The sequence below is a fragment of the Myripristis murdjan genome, chromosome 17 (assembly GCF_902150065.1).
Source record: "Myripristis murdjan chromosome 17, fMyrMur1.1, whole genome shotgun sequence".
NCBI classification, from domain to species: Eukaryota; Metazoa; Chordata; class Actinopteri; order Holocentriformes; family Holocentridae; genus Myripristis; species Myripristis murdjan.
This window is the reverse complement of record NC_043996.1, coordinates 15,093,232-15,116,205: the sequence shown is the minus strand read 5'-3', so window position 1 is coordinate 15,116,205 and position 22,974 is coordinate 15,093,232. Positions and strand designations below refer to the sequence as shown.

At 40.6% G+C, this 22,974-nt stretch overlaps 1 protein-coding gene across 2 annotated transcripts; it reads left to right on the top strand.

The window, feature by feature from the left end:
• The first annotated feature begins 1,270 nt into the window (after window positions 1–1,270).
• crtc1a (CREB regulated transcription coactivator 1a) lies at window positions 1,271–22,184 on the top strand. 2 transcript variants are annotated; one of them, XM_030073737.1, is made up of 15 exons: window positions 1,271–1,416; window positions 4,334–4,450; window positions 6,462–6,599; window positions 7,374–7,435; window positions 7,837–7,931; window positions 8,757–8,842; window positions 8,933–8,973; window positions 10,390–10,580; window positions 11,321–11,469; window positions 12,179–12,271; window positions 14,230–14,340; window positions 16,568–16,672; window positions 19,271–19,354; window positions 19,576–19,756; window positions 21,416–22,184. In XM_030073737.1, exons 1-15 carry the CDS (start codon window positions 1,291–1,293, stop codon window positions 21,619–21,621), a joined length of 1,785 nt encoding a protein of 594 aa, XP_029929597.1. In that variant the 5' UTR covers window positions 1,271–1,290; the 3' UTR covers window positions 21,622–22,184. The 2 variants fall into 2 exon arrangements, with proteins under 2 accessions (XP_029929597.1, XP_029929598.1); XM_030073738.1 differs by lacking the exon at window positions 16,568–16,672.
• The last annotated feature ends 790 nt before the right edge of the window (window positions 22,185–22,974 follow it).

The following is a 22,974-nucleotide window of genomic DNA, read 5'->3' as shown; positions in this document are numbered from 1 at the left end:
CTTGAGAGATTATTTATTTTTTTACCTAATAAAATATTGAAAGTGAACAGTGTACCCACCTGACTGGCCTATGGGTTTATGTAATAAATATATCTCTGTCAGCCTATAAAGACAGGTAAATCTAGTCTAGGTGTATGTCACTGGTTGTGTCTATCAGCCACCTGGTTGCTGCATAATCCCCTCATTCATTTAGTGAAAACAAGCAAAATTCATGACTATAAAACGCTCCACATGTTCTGAACTGACCATTAATTTAAACTGAGGCTCACAAATACACTTCACATTACACTAAGGAATATGTTCACCCACAGCTTTCAGAATGACTTCCTATTAATTACATTTTATTTTAATTTAATTATTGATCTATTTATTAAACTCTTTATTTTAATTGGCAATTTGTATATAGTGGATGCATTTAACCTACTAGTTATGTAGTTAGCATAATAACTAACTAACTAAATAAATAATACCAATGGTATATTTAAGTAAATAGATAGATAGATAGATAGATAGATAGATAGATAGATAGATAGATAGATAGACAGACAGATAGATAGATAGATACAAAATAAGTAAGTAAATAAATAAATAAATAAATAAATAAATAAATAAATAAATAAATAATAAATACATAAATATCTTCTACATGAATACATTTTTGGTCACATTGCGATTTTTTAAACAAATGTCTAAATATAACTAAAGTTCCGTCCAGTGAGAAATTTATTTTGATGGGTTCTAAATAAATAAATAAATAAAATTCATTTGGCCAATGTCATCTGAACGATGGCGCACAATAAGTTGGGCAACAGGGACATGAATGGAGAAATTAAACAGCACAGTTGCGCTCTCCCGTCTCTCACTAAAAAGTGGAATGTGCGTCTGTTCCGCAATCCAGATGTGCGGGGCGCCTCAAATACGCCCCCGCGTGAGGACGTGAACACGCAAAGTCTCTGCGTCAAGTCAGGCTGAAACAGCTGGAAAATGACCGGAAGACTGGTGATTTTTCCTTTCAAATAAAAGCATACCTTCATCACAACAAGTAACCGCCGAGCAGCGTTTACAGATTGTATCATGAAAGCGTTGACAGGAAAGCTTGGCAAGCTCGATGCAGATTCATCTCTTCAAATACATCGCATATTTAGTTCACCTAAAAAAAAAAAAAAAAAACAGCGGGAGCGTGTGGTCCTGGTTTGCACCTTATTGTGAATTATGTAAACGGAAGTTTCAGTTTTACTCTGTCTGGCTTCACACTGGCCATTGAAGGAAAACGGAGCAGGAGAGCGAAACATGGCGACTTCGAACAATCCGCGGAAATTTAGCGAAAAAATCGCTTTACATAACCAGAAGCAGGCGGAGGAGACGGCGGCGTTTGAAGAAGTGATGAAAGATCTCAGCATCACCCGGGCAGCGAGGGTAAGAAACCCGCTTTTTATTATTTTTCTGCCCTCACCCCTACCCCGTTTATTTTCAGCGGGCTGTCAGATATGCATATCTAGCGCGGCGGCTGCACGCAGCTCGGGCAGAATAGGTAAACAATAACAAACGACGCTTCCTGCCAGCTGCAGCGTCTGGATTTCTGCGGATGACAGCGACCAGAGCTGGCTGCGGGGAACTATCCTGCTCCGTGGACACGAACGACAAGGACCCTCGTCCGAAAAAGTTGCACAATTTCTGTCCCATGCAAGTAGAAAGCAAAGGGGCGTGCATGCGTATTTGATAGCGCGCGTCCTAAATCAGCTATATTCCCTCCTCTCGTGCTGTCAAATCAGTGGCACAAATTGATGTCACCCGCTAAAATCAGCTTGTGTTGTTGACATAATACGTTGTGTATCCCTAATTCTGTGGAGTGTGTGCGTGCATGTGTGTGTGCGCGCCGTGCTGTGGCGTTTGAAACTTGTCTGACAGGTATCCTGGCCTGTGTGTATTGCAACATGACCGATATCTACATCAAAGATGAAAGGCAGCAGATTATGTAGATTTTAAGCCACATGCAGCGCAGGCCTCCAAAATAAATCCTATGGAGGCAGGGCTATAACAGTGACTGCTGCTGCTCGGTGGATGGTGCCACGACGGACACACAGGCTGGCTGTCATTGGCTGTGCGCAGTTAACTTGCTCAGGAGGATGCTGAGTGGCATGATGCACACTTTAATAATTTTAAGCTTATAAAAAAAAAAAACGAAAAAAAAAAAAAACGCCCCACTAACGTGTGTTTGTAAACGTAACAGCAGAGGCAGAGTATGTAAATAAGCTGCTGCCATTCAGTGATACCTTATGAATGTATTTTGTATTCTAGGAGCCTTTAGGGATTTGTAAAACACATTTTGCCTTTATCTTTGTTGTTGATCCGTCTTCATTTCTGATCTCAGAATAATTTTTAAAGCTTTTAAAGCTGCTGTCTGAGCAGAGTTACAGCTGTGGGCTTCAGGTTTTGAGAACCTTGAGACCTCCCCACCCCCCACCTACCTGTACCTGCCCTCCCTCTGATGTGGAAATGTCCTTTGTCAAGAGAAAATGCATTTCCTTTTATGTCCTTTGTCAAGAGAAACTGTGTTGAAGAAAAGCTCTCTCTGAGACTGGAACCTTGTCAAAATACACCAGTGGTACAGGCTTAGTAATTGTTGTTATTTGATTTTATGCCCTGCCAACCGAGAGTGGTGGGCTCGCGTGGGGAAATTTAATTGATGGGAAATGGAACTGGAGGCTGTTTTGAAATAAAGGCCTTTTCTGGGCTTGGGGGGAGGGCTTGGCTCAGTCTGACCCAGCTAACTTTATCTGCGCTCTTAGGTCCTGTTGATGGGATTATATGGTCATGTGGCAAATCCATATTCTCTGATGCTCAACTTTTTCTGATGCGCTCCGCTTGCAGCAACGATTTGTCAACATCTGTTTGCTTCTCGGAGGTTATTAAATTCACTTTGTGCCACTGTGATGAATACTGTAAATTCAACAGTGTCAACCATCTGTATGAGCTAAGGCTGTGTAATATATCAGTGTCTTGTCAATGTTGTGATATGAAACTAGATATCATCTGGGGTTTCAGATATTGTAATACTGTGATGTGGCATAAGTGCTGGATTTTCCTGGTCATTACAGTAAAGAAATGCAATTCTCTGAACTTATTAGACTGTTGTAGCTATTTTATTATTCACCTCTACCTGATTGGTCATAGTATCCACATTACTGATGATTATTTAGCAGAAATCTCTTAGGCTATATGTAAATAGTCATTCCTTCAGATTTGTCGCAATATTGATATGGAGATATTTGATCAAAGATATTGTGATATTTGATTTTGTCCATACATACATCTAGTGTTTATCATAGCTCGATAGATATGGCTTGGCTCTCATTCATTGTTAAAATCAATGAATGACCTCATTTTGGTGTGTCAAATACATGGTTAATGAAGTAATTATAAGGAATTGGGGTGGGATTAAAGATGTATAAATGTAAACGCATTGCTGAGTCATTTGTTAAAAACATTCAGGTGTCATTATTTTTAATGTCATTAACTAGACAGTCTTGTTGTGGTTGACAATTTTTGCCATTTCTTATGTCTAGATTATGCTTGGAAATGTTCATGACTTAGAGGTGCAACCAATTTATACGCGTCCTCTCATGATGGGAAATGGCAGGGGTCCCCCAGTATGATACGTGCCACAATATTTTAGATGGTGATTCGGTATGTACTGCAATTCCGTAATTATTGCAGTTTGATATCACAACATTGTGTGATTCTGATAACTTTGGAACTATGGAAAACATCATACCTCCAAAGTCAATTATCCTGAGCATGTCAGTCAAATTTATTTTGAGGTTTTAACTGAGCAATCTTAATCTGATACAGGGACTCGCATGTTGGTCATATCACTACAATACTAGACTTTTCCATTGCATTGTGTGCATACACCAGTGCTTGTGTCTAACTCCTCTTTACCCTCCAAACTTTAGACTTCTGAGTTTAAGTGTGGAGGTGCAGCATCAGTCTATGTTTTTTTCTTTAAGTTTTTAATTCCTATGATGAAATGTTTGATTCCAACAATGCTACATCAGAGACTTGGAAGTACATTTTTGTCTGAGATGGTGACAGCACAATCCGCTGCATTCACCATGTCTAAAATAAGGACAAAGTATCGATACAGGGTTAGCATAGCAATATGAAAATCATCAAAAAAACCCCAAAAAAACCCAACCCAGTTTGTATCTGAACTGATTCTTCTACTGTCCTGATGTTATAGCATAACGTTTTTACTCAGGGATGGATTTCGTCTGTCATGTTCTCATCATTTCCTCTGGTCTCTCTGGCGTTTTGTTTTTCATGTCACCAGCTGCAGTTGCAGAAAACCCAGTACCTGCAGCTGGGACAAAACCGAGGACAGTACTATGGAGGATCTTTGCCAAACGTCAATCAGATTGGAAGCAGCACTGTTGATGTGCCTTTTCAGGTGAGTGATTGATTATCACTCGTCATTTGTTGTAACAGTTTACAGACAATTCCTGTATTGGCCAATTTACTCAAGGTAGGCTAAACAAAATTAGTCTTTTCTTTATCTCTCCTATGCACATATATGAGCATTTTTTCAGAGCGCATTTTTTTCCTTTTATATTATTTTGGGTGGCATTGTGTGGTCCTTTCATGGGCATGGGTAGTGGAAAATGGACACTTAACTTGTGGCACAAAATATGTTGAAGCAATAATCCACAGCTCTTTCATATATAGTAAATAAGTCAATTTTGCTATTATCTATGGTCATACAGTAGTGATTAGACCTATAGTCACTTCTGAACACCTACAAGGTAATCCCTTTTTCCATGGTAAAAAACATCACCTTCTGCATGTTTTGTGTTTATGGAAGAAACAACAGAGGTTTGTGAGACATAAATAGATGAAGGCAGAAGAAATTTGAGAAGCCTCAGTCCACACTGAGTGTCTTCATTGTTGCTCTGTGTTGGGTCTGTGCCTACACGGGGTGCACAACACCAAAGCAATGACTGCTTATGACCAAAGCTGTTGCCAAAAAATCTGAAAAAAAAGCAAGAATCTTGCAGATTGTCACTTTAATTCATAACACACCTCATGCCCCATAATTCTCTTATACTGTTGGAAACTGGCTACAGGACATTTTCTTCTCACCGTTTCCAATCAGTTCATCGGCCACCTCTTCCACTGCTGAGGTTTGTTTGTTGTATTTATTTATTTATTTATTTATTTATTGTTGTTGTTGATGTCATGGTTTGTACAAGGTTAGATTTTTTTTTTTTACCGCTGCCTTTGTGGCGCAAAATTTTTCTGCTGTTCCAGTCTGTGTATTTGGTTGTTTTTCTGAAAGCCACTTAATTTTCTCACCCAGATTGTGCTGGAAACATATCCAGATCATTTACGGTGGCCCACAGAGCACAATAGTGGCATGGCAGTATGTATGTAAATATGTGAGAGTTAAATCCTTATTGTCAAGGCCATTTTTTTGCCCCTAGATTTTTGATTTCGCAGGCATTTCATGAAATCTCAAGGGCTTTTATCTCTAAGCCATGTTCATTTCTGACCCTGCCCTACATACATGCATCTCATTTCATCAGAGGTCACAGGCTTGTGCAGTATCCATGGTGCACTGTGGAGTTTGGTGCCTTGCTGTAGGGTACTGTGGCATTATTAGTAGGTGCTGTAGATGTATTACTGACACAGCTCACAGCTGAAATACACCATCCAATCAGTGCTAGGGATCAAACCAGCAGCTCTCTGTATATTGATCAGTTTGATCAGTTTCTCTGCCTCATGGTGGTGGATATACTCAAAATTATTCAACACCTCCCTGATGTTCGACTTTGGGTTGCTGAGAAAGCAAAATAATGTGTCATTGAGTTTTCCACCTTATGTAAATTTGTGTCTAATTTGAGCCAAGGACAGGCTACTTCAACCTGCTTTACTATTTTTTTTTTTTTAAATAAATGAGTGAAAAAAAAATTTAAAAAGTTTGAGCGTTGACTGCATTTGATAGTCAGTGTGTTCAACAGTGTGGAGTGGTTAGAGAAACTCTGAGGTTGTATACACATCAGCATCTTGGGTCGCTCATGGTCCGTGTCTGAACACACACTCGCATTTACAAGATTGAGGACACATGTTTGCACTTGCATGAAGGAGAAACAGGAGTCACTCCTGGATTTAAATTATATTCATTAACTACCGGTTGTCAAGTCTTGATCTCCTCCATAAACACAGCAGTGCTCTTTGCATAATAATTAGAGTCAAATCCAGTTGTCGCTACCTGTCTCGAGCAGGACAGTGCTACAGTAGTGATGTGGAATTTTTACCCCAACTAGTAAAAATTTGTAAAGGGAGAGGCTAACCTTGGGTAGATCCTAAGGAAGGGAAACCTTGACAATATTCGTCACGCAACATCAGCCGTGTCTTATTTGTATATTGTCTCATATTGTGATTAATTTCTTTCCTTTTGTCAGACTCCATTTCAGAATTCAGGGCTGGACACGAGCAGATCGACGCGGCACCACGGGCTAGTGGACAGAGTCTACCGCGACCGGAACCGGATCACGTCACCGCACCGGAAACCCCTGTCCCTCGACAAGCACGGACGCCAGATATCCTTTAATACTGTGTTCTGCTAATAAAAGTGCTGAAGTTACCCTGTTCCATATCTCTCATACTTTGTTTTTTCTCGGCAGTCATGAAGGTATCTCAGTGATAAAACTGCTTTGTTTAATACTCGTTTCTCTGGGAATGCCCAGCTTGGCCAACGGATGCACTCTGACATCTGTTATTTCTGAATGACAGATTGTTGTTTTGCATCTAATCATATCATTAGTCATTCAGGAAATCTGGTAGATTTAATTGATTTCTAATCAAATTCACAATACCTTGTGCCAAAAAGGTGTTCCTCTGTGGTTCCTGTTGACAAACATTCAGCCCTACAAATGAGGAAGAATTTTTACATAATTATTTTAATTCCCTCAGAGACCAAGCAACTTTTGATTGCTAGTTTGAGGCTGAATGACAAGTCTTACCAGATTTGTTTGTATTGCTGCTCTTACATTTCTGCTCCAGTGTAGCCCCCTCTGTTTTTCGTGCATGTAAATTTCTTAAGCTTTCAATAAAATAAATTTAAATCAGTATTTTTTTCCTCAAATGATGAATGTTTTTGGTAAGTAGCTGTGTAATAAGCAGAACAGTGCACTGAATAAGCCCCAACAAGATAAATCAAAACCCTGACATGAGGCTCACCACACATTATCCCTTGTTTGTGTGAACCCACCAGGACTGCTCCTTTTATAGTTTTTCATGTTGGAATGAATGAATGTATTTCATTTGCCAAGCCTTTCAGTCTCCTGCTGTGTTTTCTTAACCTGAGATCTCACATTGACAGCTGTCCATATGGCTCAGTATATTTGTCACTCCCACCTGATACCAGTTGGAGGAGGTAAGACAGCCTCCAAGGATAAAAAAAAAAAAACACCTTTACTGCATGAGTGTATATTTTTGTGTTGTCTTTTTATTACCTTTGTCAGGTCTTCATGCCGCCTCATTAAGAATTAGGGCTTGTGCCACACAGCCTTGCACCTGCACTATTTCCTCCTCATCCAATCAATAGCACATAAGAAATTTAAAATGATGATTATAGACTAAAGCTAGTCACTGTACTTAATGCCTATGCTTTACTGTGCTGCAGAACACTATAATTGTGTTGTTTTGTTGTTGTTTTTTTTCTCAGTTATTCAGCATTGTGTGTTCTTTGCTTTTACACCTTCTAGGTAGGTTTCTCTAATTTCCTGCAGATTGCGCCGTGTGATTTATTTGTATTTTCCACCTCTTGCACCGCAGGACAAACTCGGACTCAGCCCTGCACCAGAGCACACTAACTCCTGCCCAGCAGGCTTCCTTCACTGGAGGCTCACAGGAGCTCCAGCCAAAACGAGGTACTGGAGACTTAAATTAAGACAAATTATTATTTTCAAGTCTTGGAAATAAGCCTTAATTTTCATAAAACCATGAGAAATTGTTGAGTAAAATCCATGCATATAAAGAATGCTGCCATTTAAGTGTTTAATTATCTAGGTAGTAGTTGCCATTATATCGAGACAGTGTCAACTAACTAGTGGTGTTAACTTTTTTATTGGTATACTTTATTTTTTTAATGTTTTTTTTCCTGCATTCTCCGTATTGTCGGGCTAAGTGCCCTCCGGTGTAAGATAAAAGGGTTTGAACATGGCTTTGAAGGCAGGGGAGCAAAACAACTTGCGAGAAGATGGGGTGCATTCTGGTGTCCACTGGATTTCAGCGCTGATGGCTGCATGAAGTAGATTATTTTAATATCAGCAGCACAGGAACAGAATGAATTTTGTATGAAGTCCGATTTTTAGGTCTTTGCCCCCAATTCCCACTATTTGCTACACGTCAACCTAAGGCTTATTCCAATTTTGAGTAAATGAGACTGTTCTGCTGTATAAAACATTGTCTTCGCTAAATTATTCATTCAGCATTTGAGTTTCACAGGGTCTTACTTTTTTAATTTCACGCTTTCTTTTTTTCCAATTTGATTAATATATGGTCTTTCTTCCTGTCTTAGAATTTGTGTTGGCGTATTTTTGGCATTGATATATTTAATAATTTAATCATATTTAATAACGACATGTGGACTGTGATTATTATAAGCCCATACAGACTGGACATCTGTAGACCCAAGACACTGTGGGGGGGGTGCGATCATCATTTTTTCTCTCTCTCCTCTCCCATCTCTCCAGTTCTCCTTCTCACTGTACCAGGGTCAGAGGCAGGTAAACAAGAGGTAGAGGAAGACGGACAAAAACAGAACTGGGTTTGCAAAAAGGTGAGACACCTACGCTCGCGTTAACCTTGATAGCATCTTTGTCTATGGTTCTACCCCAAAGTCTAACTGGACCGTATCTGTTCCCTGTAGAACGATTCAAGGTCCAAGCCCTGTAAAGTTCCAGGGATCAAGTAAGTACTTTGCAGGCTCACATTTTGAAGACTGAGTAAGACAATATAATGTCAGCTGAAAAAACATAATGTGCACGTTAGAAGTCGTTTTGTAAGTGTCCCACCTTATTCATCTTGTTTTTTACCAAGGGAACATAGTATACTTGGGGTGCGAGTGTGTACAAGTGTAGGCGTGCACATGACAGTCAAACACTAAACATGCAGTAAAAAACTGTAAACCAAACACTTGCAGGAAGTCCATATCCTCCAGGGTGGAGAAAATGTACAACAATTCTGCTGACATGCTTAAGTGCAAACTAGAGCAAATGGATCATGTTGCATGAGTGACAGAAGTCTGGACTTCCATAAACATAACTTTGACACGACATTACATCGATCTGAATTGGGAAATGAATGAGTTACGTTAAGGCTGGAATTAATGTATTATTAAATGGTTTAATGTCTTTAACTTAGCGACCGTGTCACTGCATTGCAATGTGTACATGACAAACACGTGCAGGAATTTTCCCTGAATTTTCACACCCCTTCTGTGCACCAATGGATCCTGGTTATATAGACACATTACGAGCCATCATCACTATAGCAATCATGTTAAACCCCAGTGAAAAAGTCTGAGTGAAGAAATTCCTCTGTCCTTGCAGAAGTGAAAATTTACTGTGAGGGCCCAGGAGGTTTTTATTTGGGCAGCAGTAGATTTTTAGGTATTTTGCCTCTGCACTGTTATAACCTTGGATGTCAAATGATGAAGTGAAATTCAGAGGCTGACATTTTTTTTGGGATTGCTGCGGATTCCCGTGAGATGGAAGTCATTTTCACTGTTCATCACATGACTGGGACAAGACAGGAAAAAAATGAAAGGGAGTGAGCAAGACGGGAATCATAATAACAGTAGGTCAGTTTTTATACAGTATACGACTATGCAGTTTTAATATGAATGTAATTCTAGTTGTTCTATTGTCTTTTTGTATTCACTCCTGAATAAAAAACTGTCCAGGAGAGCTGGAGAGGGGTGGCAAGAACATCAAATCTAAATCATTGTATTGCCCCCCATCCAACAACAACAACAAAAAAACAGGGATGGGATGGGACAGGAATTATTTTCAGGCATGAGATTGCGATGGAATGTTTGTGTGTGTGTGTGTGTGTGTGTGTGTGTGTGTGCTGTGTATAAGCCATTTTCACATCATCATTTGACATCCAAGGTGATAACAGTACAGAACTAAACATACAAAATCAACTGTAGTTTAAATGCATCTATAGAACCAAAACATCAACAGGTTAATAAGTCCAAATATTTTTGCAGTTGACTACATTGCTTTTGCATGACCGTTGGCATCAGTGACCTGGCCACAGCTCCAGAAATGTTTCAGCAACATGCCTGCTGCCGAGTTGACCGTAGCTCCCTGTTTTCTCCAGCATATTCCCGTCTCCGGACCAGCAGTTGACCACTTCGCTGATCCCGGCAGCCCACAACACCGGCGGTTCACTCCCTGACCTAACCAACATCCAGTTCCCTCCTCCGCTGCCCACCCCGCTGGACTCAGATGATGCAGCAGCCGCCTCGCTCAGCTCCTCCAACAGCGCGGGGAACCTTGCTAACGCACAAGGTAACATACCAAGGCCAGTGGGTGAGCTGTTCACATTGAACAAAGGAAGGTTTCGTGCACTGTGACAATGGTTCTAATTACGGTGATATAACTGCTGTAGATTTGCATGCTCAGAGTCAGAAATTCACTTTTTTGCTCACCTTCTAAGAGCTGCTAAAAAAAATTGCCAATGATAATTTTTGGTGACCCACATAATTCATATACTTTTTAAATAGAATAATATCACCCGACTGGTTTTTAGTGTTACTTCCTCAATAAAATCAGAAACTCTGTGTTCATTTAAAAGCTTGTTCCTGTGCTGACGCAGTAGATCAGGTTTGAAACTCTTCATGAAGTGCAACAGAATTCAGATTTTAGGAGAGCATTTTGAAGCACGCCCTTAACTAATGTTAGCCTGGTTAATCATCCAGTCAGTTTGTAAAAGTTGAGATGCTCCTGCTTTGGGTCAGTCAGCAGCCTGATACAGAGCCAATGCTTTGTTTGAATTGTCTCACTGTCACAGAGTGTGCACGATGGTCACCAGGGACAAAGTTTTACACCAGGCAGAGAGAGCTGACTGTATAATATTCCCACAGCATTTTCTGTTGTTTTCTCAAAAACGTACCGGCCAGTGTGACCCTATTGATTCAACCACCAAAGACAAATTTTCCCAGCATTTTTGAGCTCGGCAGGTGTTACTTTCAGATCCTGTGGGTGCTTCTGAAAACTCTTTTAACGTGACCTTTTTGTGTGCCGGGTAGGAATCAACACCTCTCAGCCCACAGTAACCATGGCAATGCAGCCTGGGCAGGACAACATGGTTCCTCTCATCCTGAACACAGGAGACTCCCACCAACACCAGTCCCTTCAGCTCTCCCCGACACTGTCTCCACCACTCACACTCTCTCAGGTACCCGTCTTCCCACTGAAGATCAATCATGCAAACTTCATTTATCAAAGCAATAATAGACAAGAGGGAGTGTTGCATTATATGATATTGGCATTTGTTTGGTGCAGTAGGCATGACACTGAAGGCTGTGTGGTATAGCACAGTCTCGCGTTTATCATTGTCATTGTACCGCAGTTTGATTATCAGTTTGTTATTGATTTTTTTCATGATTAATGTCTGAGAAAATAATTCCACAAAGAAAAACAGTTCCATTTGATAAGTCAACAATCACTTTGTGTCAGCTAAGTATCAGGTATTAACTGTAAACAAAGTGATTCATATACAGAAATGTGTTTGGCATCCCAATACATGGAGATACTGGCATTTATCCAAATGCTTCTCAGCCAATCAAAATGTCAACTAACTGGTATAATGCAGAATATTGTCATTGGTTTCATCTCCTCTATTTTCTACTTACCTTGCAACCCTAATTGGGATAATGAATGAATGAGTATTTTCTACTTAACCAACAATCCTATATAGCTGTAAAATAATTGACATTGAAGTGGTTCAGTGGTTTAAGTGATAGGCATTAAAGGGGAACCAGTCAGCCAACCAATAAGTAAATGCAAATGTTTTCTGTGAAGTGGTTAAAGGAATTAGTGAATGAATGCTCGCGTGCATCAACCAACTAACCGGCCAACCTTGTCTGTTGCCGTGTTCCCTCAAGGCGGCCATCAACGCCATGGCTCTCGAACAGCAGCTGTCCCAGTATGGCTTCTTCAACCAGCAGCCCTCGTCCCAGACGCACCAGAGCCAGCCAGTGAGTTGCCTCCCAGCCTATAAAAGCCTGCTCTTAAACAAAATGTTCAGCAGCTGACATGCGTTGATTTACTCGTCTTCTCCGCTCAGTATTGATTTCCTCATTCAGTTGAGTGCTACAATATAGGTCAGTATTAATATTGCTAGCAATGAAAACCACAGCATGCTATCAAAAATTCTCTTCTAGGAAAGGCATAGTACTCAAAATCTGATCAAGCGTATAAAAACTCAGCACATGTATTGACCTTATTGATTGTTTCTCTAATTGTGGCCGGCTGTCTTCCCCTTTGTGGTCTCCTGGCCATCTTGACAAATTAGATTCATCAGTTTTTGCAGGCTGACATAAGCCTCACCACCTTCTCTCTCATCCGTGCGTGTTAAGGTCTTTAAATCTTATGGACAACAGTCTGTTTACATCCCTACAGTTCTTTGTAACTCGCACAATACTGAGAATGACAGCATTCAGCCGTGGGCAGCTGTGCGACTGGTCAATTGTGAATACATGTAAAAGATAAACAATGTCTAAGATAAAAGCAAGACTCGCTGCTTGCTTTTAGGCACGCACTTGTCACTGTATCTTCTCTAATCTTTTTCCTTCTTCCCACACTGTTTGTGTGGGCAAGTCCCACACACAATTTGCTTGATGCGTTTGAAGCAGTTGGCCATACATTTATTTACTGATGTACCAGGCATGTGAAAACCATGCAAGAATATTACTTGTAGGCAATAAACAATTTGCACATCACCTGTCTTTTTTTTTTTTTTTTTTTTTTTTTTTTTTGTAAATAACACCTACATTTACTGGTATTCGTTCTCACCAGGAGAGAAAGCCATTGATAGCTCCCTGCTAGAAATACACATTCCAATGAAAATATGAGTGAACACATGAGGTTTAGGAGGATAAGATGGCAAAACATGGCTGTTTTAGCCTGTTTGGACAAAGAATTCTGTCATTCATTTGGAAAACAAATAGATGACCCTGATAAAGCTGACAAGTTTAAGTGAATACACTAAAGCACCTGTCCTTTTACCTTCAACTATTTCCAGTTGGAATGAAAAAATAAACATGATAAGCAAGCAATAAATAACACACGGACACATTTTTTTGTCCACAGAAACTGTTGCAAGGGTATACTAATAGTGAGGCTCTTCTGAAAGCCCAGTAATCAGCCAGAGCGACCAACAGCTAAAGGACAGCTCTACTAAACAAACACTCAGTCGTGTCTTCTTTCACCTCAGTTTCTTGCTGAGAGCTTTATTGGCGAGTTGTGCTGGACTCTGAGCAGGCACTGCGTTTCAGTTTCTCCCACACATTTGTACTATGCACAGGATTCCCGCGGGCCTTTTTAAAATCCTTGAAAGTTGTTTAGCTTGAGAAAAATATAATAAGTTTTTGTTTTTAATTAAAATATGGCATCCAAATTCATCATACTGCCTCAATTCTCAAGACCCTCAACATATCCTGGGGAAACCACAGATCATCAAGCTGATCTAGCAGCAGTTTAAAAATGAATGGTTTCACCTTAAGTTCTTAACTTTACATGGCTATGAGAAGAAAAACAGATTTGTCTGTTTTTAGTATTTGAATTCGGGACTGTGGGTACCTTGTATGTACTACACTGCTTTTATGGTTTGTAATTATGCATCTGCTGTGCGTGAGATGCAGCAGATGTTGGCCCTGTGTGGTGAAGTAGAACAGAGAGGGCATGTCAAGTCACATTTCATTTATTTTTTATTTAGTTTCTTTCTCATATAACACAAAAATTGTAGCTTTCACTCAACTGGCTGCCAGATTCTTGTGCCTTTTCTCTGATGAAGAGAAGTGTTTCTGTCTGCTCTCATAGTATTGTAGTGATAATGTAGAAGTAATGCAAAGCCACGTACAATGCATAAAATTAAAAAGTGGAACTCGCTGGCTACATCTGCCTGATGCCTGTGTCTGCGTTGTTTCCTCTGCAGCCAGCAGGCCTGGTCCAGCTGCCGTCCTCCATGGTCCAGAACCAGACGCCCTGCTCCACGCCGCACAGCCAGCCCTCCTCGCAGCCCAACATGAACATGGACATAAACACGGTGAGCACTGAGCGCACCTCCTGTCAGCACAGCGTCACATCAGCCAATCACCGTCCCCTTCACATGACAGGAACGCGATGAGCTCGATGACCTCCAAGACAGCACTGGTTCTCCTCTGCTGGACCTAAGTGACACCCACCCAAACCTTACCAGCACCTTATCACTTGCAATTTGTGCATGTTTTATTGTGCCGTTAATTTAATTCAGATTGCATTTATGCAGGGTTTTACTCTCAGTTCTATGCAATGCACTTTATTCTATCAAAGTGAAAAAATCTGGGAATTTATGTGACAGTATAATATTAAAATAACAGAGACAGTCGAGTTTGCCCAAGCTTTCCCTGCCTACTTGCTTTGTTTAGGCAAAGTTACCCCACTTGTGCAACATTTCTCCTCATCTCAGTTGAAATAATTAGATTGTATTTAGTGGTTCTGAACAAGGTTTTTTTTTTTTTTTCAACTTGTCTGTCTTGCTAACAAAAAGCAGCTCCCTTTGGGTTGAATATTTACTGATTTCTCTCTTTGAATTATTCACATAAATTTCTGCAATGCTATAATTTTGTTTTCATGTTGACTGAAAAGAGTGCTCTGTGTAGAATTCTAACAAAAACTCCTGAGTAAATACGATTTGAAATAACTTAGTTACACAAATATGCAAAAAAAAAAAAAACAAAAAACACAGGAGATATGAATACTTTTGGAAGGCACTGTACATCGTTTGGATCCTAGCTCCGGCGTCTCTTCTTCTGTTGCAGTGGGAATGTGTTTGTCTTATCGCAGAAATGAAGCAGCCTCCTCTCCCCTCACCTCAGTTATAGACTTGTGGGTTCAAGGAAAATGTTTTGAGCAATTTCATCACCGCTCAGACCTAACACAGCCTGAACATCAAGAATAACAAACTAACAAACAAACTCTATTGACCTGTAGCTTATGCGCTGCTTTGTTTTTAATATGATTGTTCATACACTGTATTTTTGCATCTGTTTCCAAACCATAAGATTTAGCAGGAGAGCAGTAACGAGAAAATGCCATGTTCTGCCCTCTTGCCTTGAATAGATATTCAAGGCAAGAGGGCAGAACATGGTGTCGAATAGATCTACTGTAGGAATTATCACTAGTTTATATTTTCTCCAAGATCGCTTCAACTCATTTATCACCTCGCTATCTCATTCTACTATTTTTTTTGATATCTTATCTATTAATAGATTAGGTTGAGCTCCTGTTGGCTTTTCAGTGATAAGACATTATCAGTCTTGTTTGATACTACTCTAAATGTGGATTTACAGCAGTTCATGTGGTATCTGCTGTGAGTTTCTATTTCTTTTCCCCCTCTTCATTTCTGGTCACAGTGATGACGATGCACTGCTGAGGTCAGGTCGATAACAGAAGTCACTTGAATTTTACCTTTCCTCTTGAATATATTCTATTGCAAACTTTCTTTATTGGTGTTGCTGAACAAAAACAGACAGAGCAGAAAACTGAGAGCAGCGATTGTTTTTACAATCATCTGTTTTTGCCATTAGCCACTCAGCAGTCTTCCTCACCTAATAGATCTCTGTTAGTCTTCACTGTCTTTGCAGTTGCCTTTTATTAATTTATAAATGGCACATTTATGGCATTCAATATTATTTTCCTCATTCACATATTTAACTCTACTACAAAAATTGGGTGTCCCTCTAATGAAACAAGACTCACTATGTTGAGTTGCAACCATCACAGTAGGGCTGGGCAATATATCAGTATTTTATAGATGGGAGAGTAGAAATCATCTGGGGTTTTGGATAGTCTAGTATCATCAGTATGGCATAAATGTCGTCCTTTCCAGGTTTTAAAGGCTGAACGTATTAGGCTGTTCTAGCAGTTCTATCATTTGCCTTTTCCTGATTCAGCAACGTATACTTAATACTAACTGTTGTTTATCAAAAAATCTTGTGTGTAATCCTTACAATATCAAAGTCCATGTATATTTCAGCTGTATTTCGGTCAAGTCATCCTCCGTTTCTGAAATCTAGTTGAATCGATCCTGGGAAAAGGAAACTGTGTGATGTATGCTCATCTCATTTCTAAATACACAAACTCAAACCTGCAGTCCACAGCAGACTAGTGTCAGACAAGCACCATCAATACATCAACACATTGAGGACATCTGAAGGCTACAACAACACACACACACACCAGCAAATGACTTTCTCCACTGCGAATAACTCAGGCACATCCTCTTGTATCAGGCCTCTTCCCTCCAACAGTACCGCAGTAGGGTCGGATCCTCTGCCAATCAGTCTCCAACCTCCCCCGTCTCCAATCAAGGCTTCTCACCTGGAGGCTCGCCTCAAGTAAGGGCGTGTGAGAGAACCAATGAGCCCCTGGCTCGCTGTGTATAAACGTCACCATCCCCCTGCATTGTAGTTTTATGGTCTTCCTTGCCGGGTGGGAGTGTGTGGCTCCCCATCTCAGCTGCTCTTTTGTGTGGCCACTAGCAGATCTGGGCAAAACAAACAAAAAATAATAATATTGTTTGTCAGTGTGAAGTCACTCAAGTTGCATTTATTTTTAACCCACCAACCATTTGAGTAGCCTCACAAGCCTCAGTGAAGATGAAGCAAATAAACATGAACTCACACTTTTACCAGACATTATTCATTTTTTAATTTACTTGATTGTTTGTTAGAAATATCCATGAGGTATATAGTTGGTATTTTGCCCAGGTCTGACCACCAGTCTCTCTACACACTCAGTGTCATTGATGTCTTGCGATGTAACTGTGTCCCTGACCTCCCTCTTCCGCTGCTGCTTTTGTGATGTTTGCACTGCATCTCCAAACACTCTTCCTCCCCTAGTATGAGCCTCTGTATTAGATCTGTATCTGTTCATCACAACTTTGGGTCGTGTTTTTGTACCATATCAGAGGGTAACTGGAAACTTCAACAGGGTGATTTGAGGAAATATACAAGGGGAGGTGATATGTTAAGGGTTAAGCAGGTTGTTGGTATTTAACTTTGAACAAATTGAACCTGGCCTGCAGGGTGGTGCAGTTAAGTAAACTAAACACACCCAAGATAAACATAGATTGGGGTCGTTAATCTGTGTCAGGCGTGGTAAAGCGTTGGAGATTTAAAGGTGTCGTAAATGGGAGGTGCTGTAATTCTTCCAGCCTCATGGAAAACATACGCGTCTTTCTAAATGTGTGGAAAAACAGAATCGGAATCAGCAACTTGACTGTGAAAACCCATCAGGCCTTTACTCGACCAGGGATTCAGAGAGCACTCTCGCTTGCTTGCACTTCAATTGTGAGTTTGCGTTTTAGAGAACACAAGCAACAGGGAGGGAGGGGGGTGGGGAGGTGTGTGGGGTGAGAGTGATAATGTTGGCTATGTGTGTATTTGTGCACATGTTTGTCCTGCTGTTTGCTTTCCCCAGCTCAATTCTCTCCCCTGCTGAAGTCGCTCTCTCGCGGTCCTGAGGTTACACACGGACTAAACCACTACTGACAGCCTATGCTCTATTATCCCACTCTGACCTGTGGGGACATTGGCAGCACACATAGATAATTTGGTTTTGAACTAAGGAGGAGCATAAGCTGAGAATATGATCCAATTACTTATACATTAAGAGGCCAAGATGAAATAGGAGAATTTCTGTTGCTGGTTCAATGAGGACATTTAAATGAGAAACTTCAAGAGAATTAGCTTGCACTGGATGACTCAGTAGTGGGAGAATAACCCACAAAGGGGATTATATTTTCAGTGATTCCTTTATTTCATGTGAATATCATTCCATTTGGCTCATGTTAATTAAAACTCCAAGGCCAGCAAGCAGCTGAGGAAGCTCCAAGACTGTCAGCGGCAGCTTTCTGAAAGAAAGTCTTCCTCCGGCCTTATTTTTAGCGAGTGGTTTTTGGCATTTGCGGGGTGCCCCTCTAATGCTGTTTAATGTACATACTGACATTTGTTTATACAGAGGAAAGTACATTTAACACAAACAACAGGAGGTCCATGGTCATGGGTTTGATCCAGCTAGTCCCTCCAGGAATTCAGTGTTTTATTGTTTATCTTGTGACCAAAAACGCTCAGTCAGGATTTTTTAGTACATGGTTTTGAGTATTTTTGGAGTACAATTCTGGGAATTGATTTTAAAAAAATGAGGAAAAATGGTACTGAAGTGGCACTAAAGAGATTATAAAAAATGGGAGGTTTCCTTAAGAAAAGAATAATTTCCTGTAAAAATAATTGTAGGCGAGTTGCTTATCGCGGTAACAACTGAAAATGCTGCAAGTCCCTTTGAATTAACTTGAATTTTCATTAACTGTTCAGACAGAGAAAATTGCCAATTCCTGGGTGGACTGTCTGATCCACCCAGTTGATTGTCTGCAGTGTCTGAAAGGACTATTCAGAATTAATTGGAAAAAGTTGCTTTTGCTTGGACTTAGCAAAAAAAACAGCAATCTTCACCTGGCATAACGTGACTACTTACCGTTTCTTTTTCTCTGTACAATTCCTTATAATGCCAATTTGGAGCAGTAATGCAATCTTAATGTTTGTTTTGTAGAATCACAGATGTGCACACGGTTTTCTTTGTTCTCTGCAACATGCAAGAAAAAACATTTTTTATTCAGGTTTGTGAAGAGAGTTCTATGGCCTTCAGCAGCTTAACCATGAACACATTATGTTGTTCAAGTAGCTCATAAATTAGCATTCTTTTGAGTGAAAAAAAAAAAATAAATACCCAGTCACAGGAAGTTGTGAGCTGATCCCAGTGTTTGCTGTAGTTGCTTTGACTGTCTTCTTCTGTTTACATGTTTTCATACACCAGTATGACCATATTTCCATGTCAAAAATAATACAGTCTGGATGAAGAAATATTAACATTAGCTGTATGCATTTAAAGGTGTTTTAATGTCTTAACAAATAGAGGCCGTCTGTTTGTTGTTGCAGCATAACTCTATACTGGGCAGTGTGTTTGCAGACTTCTACGACCAGCAGCTCACATCCAGGCAGACCAGCGCCCTCTCACAACAGGTACGCCTCAGTCAAGCTCTGCTTTGAGAGATGCCAATACTGGCACATTACAAAAGTCTGTATTTATTTTTGTTTGCAGAAAGGGCACAGTTGGAAATGCATTAGGTGGAAATAAACAACATTAAACGACTAATGAACACAAAAAGTGAATGTAGAAAAGACAGGCTGCCAATGTATGTTAATGTCCAAATTGTTCTTTTTTTTCATCTGTTGATTGTCAGTTGGAGCAATTCAACATGATTGAAACCCCCATCAGCTCCAACAGTCTCTACAACCAGGCCTCCACCCTCAACTTCTCCCAGGCAGCCATGATGGGCTTGACCAGCGGCCAGTGCAACCTGCAGGACTCCCAGCAGCTGGGCTACAGTAGTCATGGCAACATCCCCAACATCATTCTCACAGGTGCTGCTCTGTTGTATCTTGGCTGATTCTGTCATATAACCAGTGGCTTTTTAGGTAGAGAGTTATCTCACAGCTCCCTGTTGCTCCCAAACCGATTCAGTGTCAAAGCCTCTTTTGCAAAGATTTTCACAAACATCAGGCAAGAGTTAATCATCTCAGAGATTCTTCAAAACAGCATTAGAAACCAGTCGTGCCTACCAGGGGGATATACTGTAGGTTTATATTTTAAGCTATAGCTAGGTATGGAAAAGAGACGTTTTGCACATTCATGGGCGAATTCAACGGTGTAGTTCACAAAGCAACAGCAAAGGATGACATGCACCTATAACTGCACCTTCGCTATTTGCACATATTAAAATTAAGTAATATGCATACATTTGGTTCAAAGTTGGCCCCTTTCTACACAGGTGAGCCTCACTGCGAAAACACGCAGTTAGACAGAAATTGTTAACGTCTTCAGAGAGTTTGTGGTAACTGAAGTGCATTTATAAGCAGTTTGAAATTTCAAATCTGCCAGACTTTCCAGGGATCCTAGCAGCAGTGAATTTAGCCAGGCATGTTCGAGAGCAGATATTTCAAAGGCGAATATTTCTTTTTTATTAACTGAGACCAAAAATACAAGTTTCCCGGTCAAACAGTTGTTGCTACATTGAGTCTGCCACCCATCGATGCCATGCAATGCCTGGCATCATCCTGCCTACTGTATTCTTGGCGCAAAGGCAACATTTATTCTTTGCCATATGGACAATTGCAATCAGACACAAAACAAGGTCAAATTGCTCAGTTGATGTTGCTGATAGTGTTGTCCATATATAGAACAGGCTTTATGACTGTAGGGCAAACTAGTTCTGTCCAAGAAACTTTGCGCGGCTGGTTCAGACTGGACATGGAAGCACCGCAAAGCACAGCTTGGCTGCTTTAGGCACCTGTGTTAACCATTTGGACAGATGTGCTGTGGTACGCAGCTCCACAGACTGCTCGTGATCTGAAGCACCAGTATTAGTGCCTAGTGTGTTTTCACTGCACACAGTGAGCAAATTTGACAAGAAAACACACTGAAAAGATATTGTAGCTTTGTCAACCCTCTGATTTTACTGCCCCTCTCCTGCTGTTTTCCTGGGTTTCATTTCCCCGGATTTTCTCCCACATTTTTAATGAAATTTCAAAACCTGCCCATCCACTATATTTGTTAGAAACCATATCACTGCTGAGCGGTCAGCAGAATACAGTAGAAAATACAGTCTGCATGGTTTTCTTATTGGCACGTCTCTCATTCAGTTAGTTCCACCTCCACTGAAAACACATTGTTTTTGTCAGAGCCAAAGCTGTTTCATGTCTGCGGCCAGAAAAACTGAAATTGGGTTTATGATTCAATCCGACTATGAGAGCCATGCAGACTCAACTGTACTTATTCCAGTCATTTGATAGTTGTGTCTAAACTGAGAGAGAGCTGAGAAGGACAGACAGAGGGACAGACAGAGGATTTGTTTGTGACCGGCGCACAGAATTGCACCTGTGCCTGAACACCTCAGATATGAATTTCTGCTTTTGTGGTCTGTCCGTATCCGGTCTGAACTAAGCATAACCATAACCATAACCATATTGGCCATTAGTCTAAAGACCTCTTCTTCTTTTTTTTGGTGTCTTGCTGCTCTTCAGTGAGTGGAGAGTCTCCCCCCAGCTTGCCCAAAGACCTGACTGGCGCCCTGACCACAGACGTCAGCTTTGATGTCGACTCCCAGTTCCCGCTGGACGAGCTGAAAATCGACCCACTAACGCTTGACGGATTGCACATGCTCAATGACCCAGACATGGTCCTCGCTGACCCGGCCACAGAGGACGCTTTCCGCCTCGATCGGCTCTAACCGCACCACATGCTCGCGTGTTGGTGTGTGAACCCTGCCGCCCTGAGGGAGCAAGGACCCGTGACCAACAAGAGGATCCGATTTCTGGGGTGCAGGGGTTGAGGCCCTTGCTGGGCAGAGCATCCATCCCACATCATCACCTACAAACCAACCCAATCCAAACCCTCAGAAGAGCTTTTGAAGTGAACATCAGCTGAAGAAAATGGATTGAATTGTTTGTGAGACTTCTGCCAGCCTCCCATCTCTTCTGAGCGTTGGAAAGATAGCATTGGATTGCTGACTTGTGAGTTACGATAGGAAACCTATTTATGGTTCTGTTACTAGTCATTGCAAATGATACATCCCTATTTTGATTTGTTTCAGATGCATACCTTGATTTAAAAAAATATATATATATATCAGGGGGGCAGAAGGAGCCTGGTCTCTCACTCACTATCATTGACTGAGTAAAACCTTGCCCGCAGAGCAAGCTGTTAAACTACACAACTCATCTGTCTACATCGTAGAGTAGCCTGTGACTCATAGGAAACACCTCTGCTTTTTTTTTTTTTTTTTTTTTTTTTTTTTTTGCACTTTTATCTCAATCACTTCTCTCTGAATTCCCCACCCCCCACCCGTGCCAAGCTTGTTTTAATTCAGTGCTAATCCTTTGTGGGGTTTACTTTTATTTATGGAAGCCAAAGTCAGGCCAATTGGATTTTCCAAATAGTTCCTAAAACGATTCGGTGTGTGTCAGTCAGTTATTTTGCCAAAGTGTCAATTTGACTGAATTCAGATTTTGCCACAGCAAACAGCACTCTTCGGTTATGCATGAAATCACAAATCACTGTGCATAGTTGTTTGCCTTACCAGACTGACGTTCAGTATTCATGCAGAGAGTTTAATACAATGTAAATTCACTAACATGGCATTTTAAATGTGGAACAGTTTTGCTGTCATACAGGTGGTCTGGCCTACATCATTCTCAGTCACATTGTGAGGCGTCCTGATCCTCATCCATTGTCACTACGATATCATTTTCATATTCATCTATTTAAATTAAAATGTCCGTTTTTAAGTTCTTTGTCGTGAAATAGATGTTTACAGGCTTGTTTAATTTTATATTTCAGATGTACAGAATGTGATTAGATTTTGCGTAATGATATCTATGCAAAACTAAAGTAAAGTAGGACTGTGAGGTATAACACACAAAAATGTACACTTACGTAAAGGAAGCCAAGGTGCAAGCTCGCAGTACAAGTGATGGTGCCATGTTATGTTTCTTTTGATACTTTTGGAATGTACAGTACACTCTTTCCATGCGTCATTAGTTTGCTATTGAGAGATGGCGTCCTTTGCATTTGAATCGTTTGA

Bases quoted from the DNA above. Each gene is read 5' to 3' on its own strand.
- crtc1a (XM_030073737.1), top strand. From the start codon at position 1,291: ATGGCGACTTCGAACAATCCGCGGAAATTTAGCGAAAAAATCGCTTTA. The intron at 1,417-4,333 runs GTAAGAAACCCG...TCATGTCACCAG, and splicing joins GCATCACCCGGGCAGCGAGG to CTGCAGTTGCAGAAAACCCA. The intron at 7,932-8,756 runs GTACTGGAGACT...CCATCTCTCCAG, and splicing joins GGAGCTCCAGCCAAAACGAG to TTCTCCTTCTCACTGTACCA.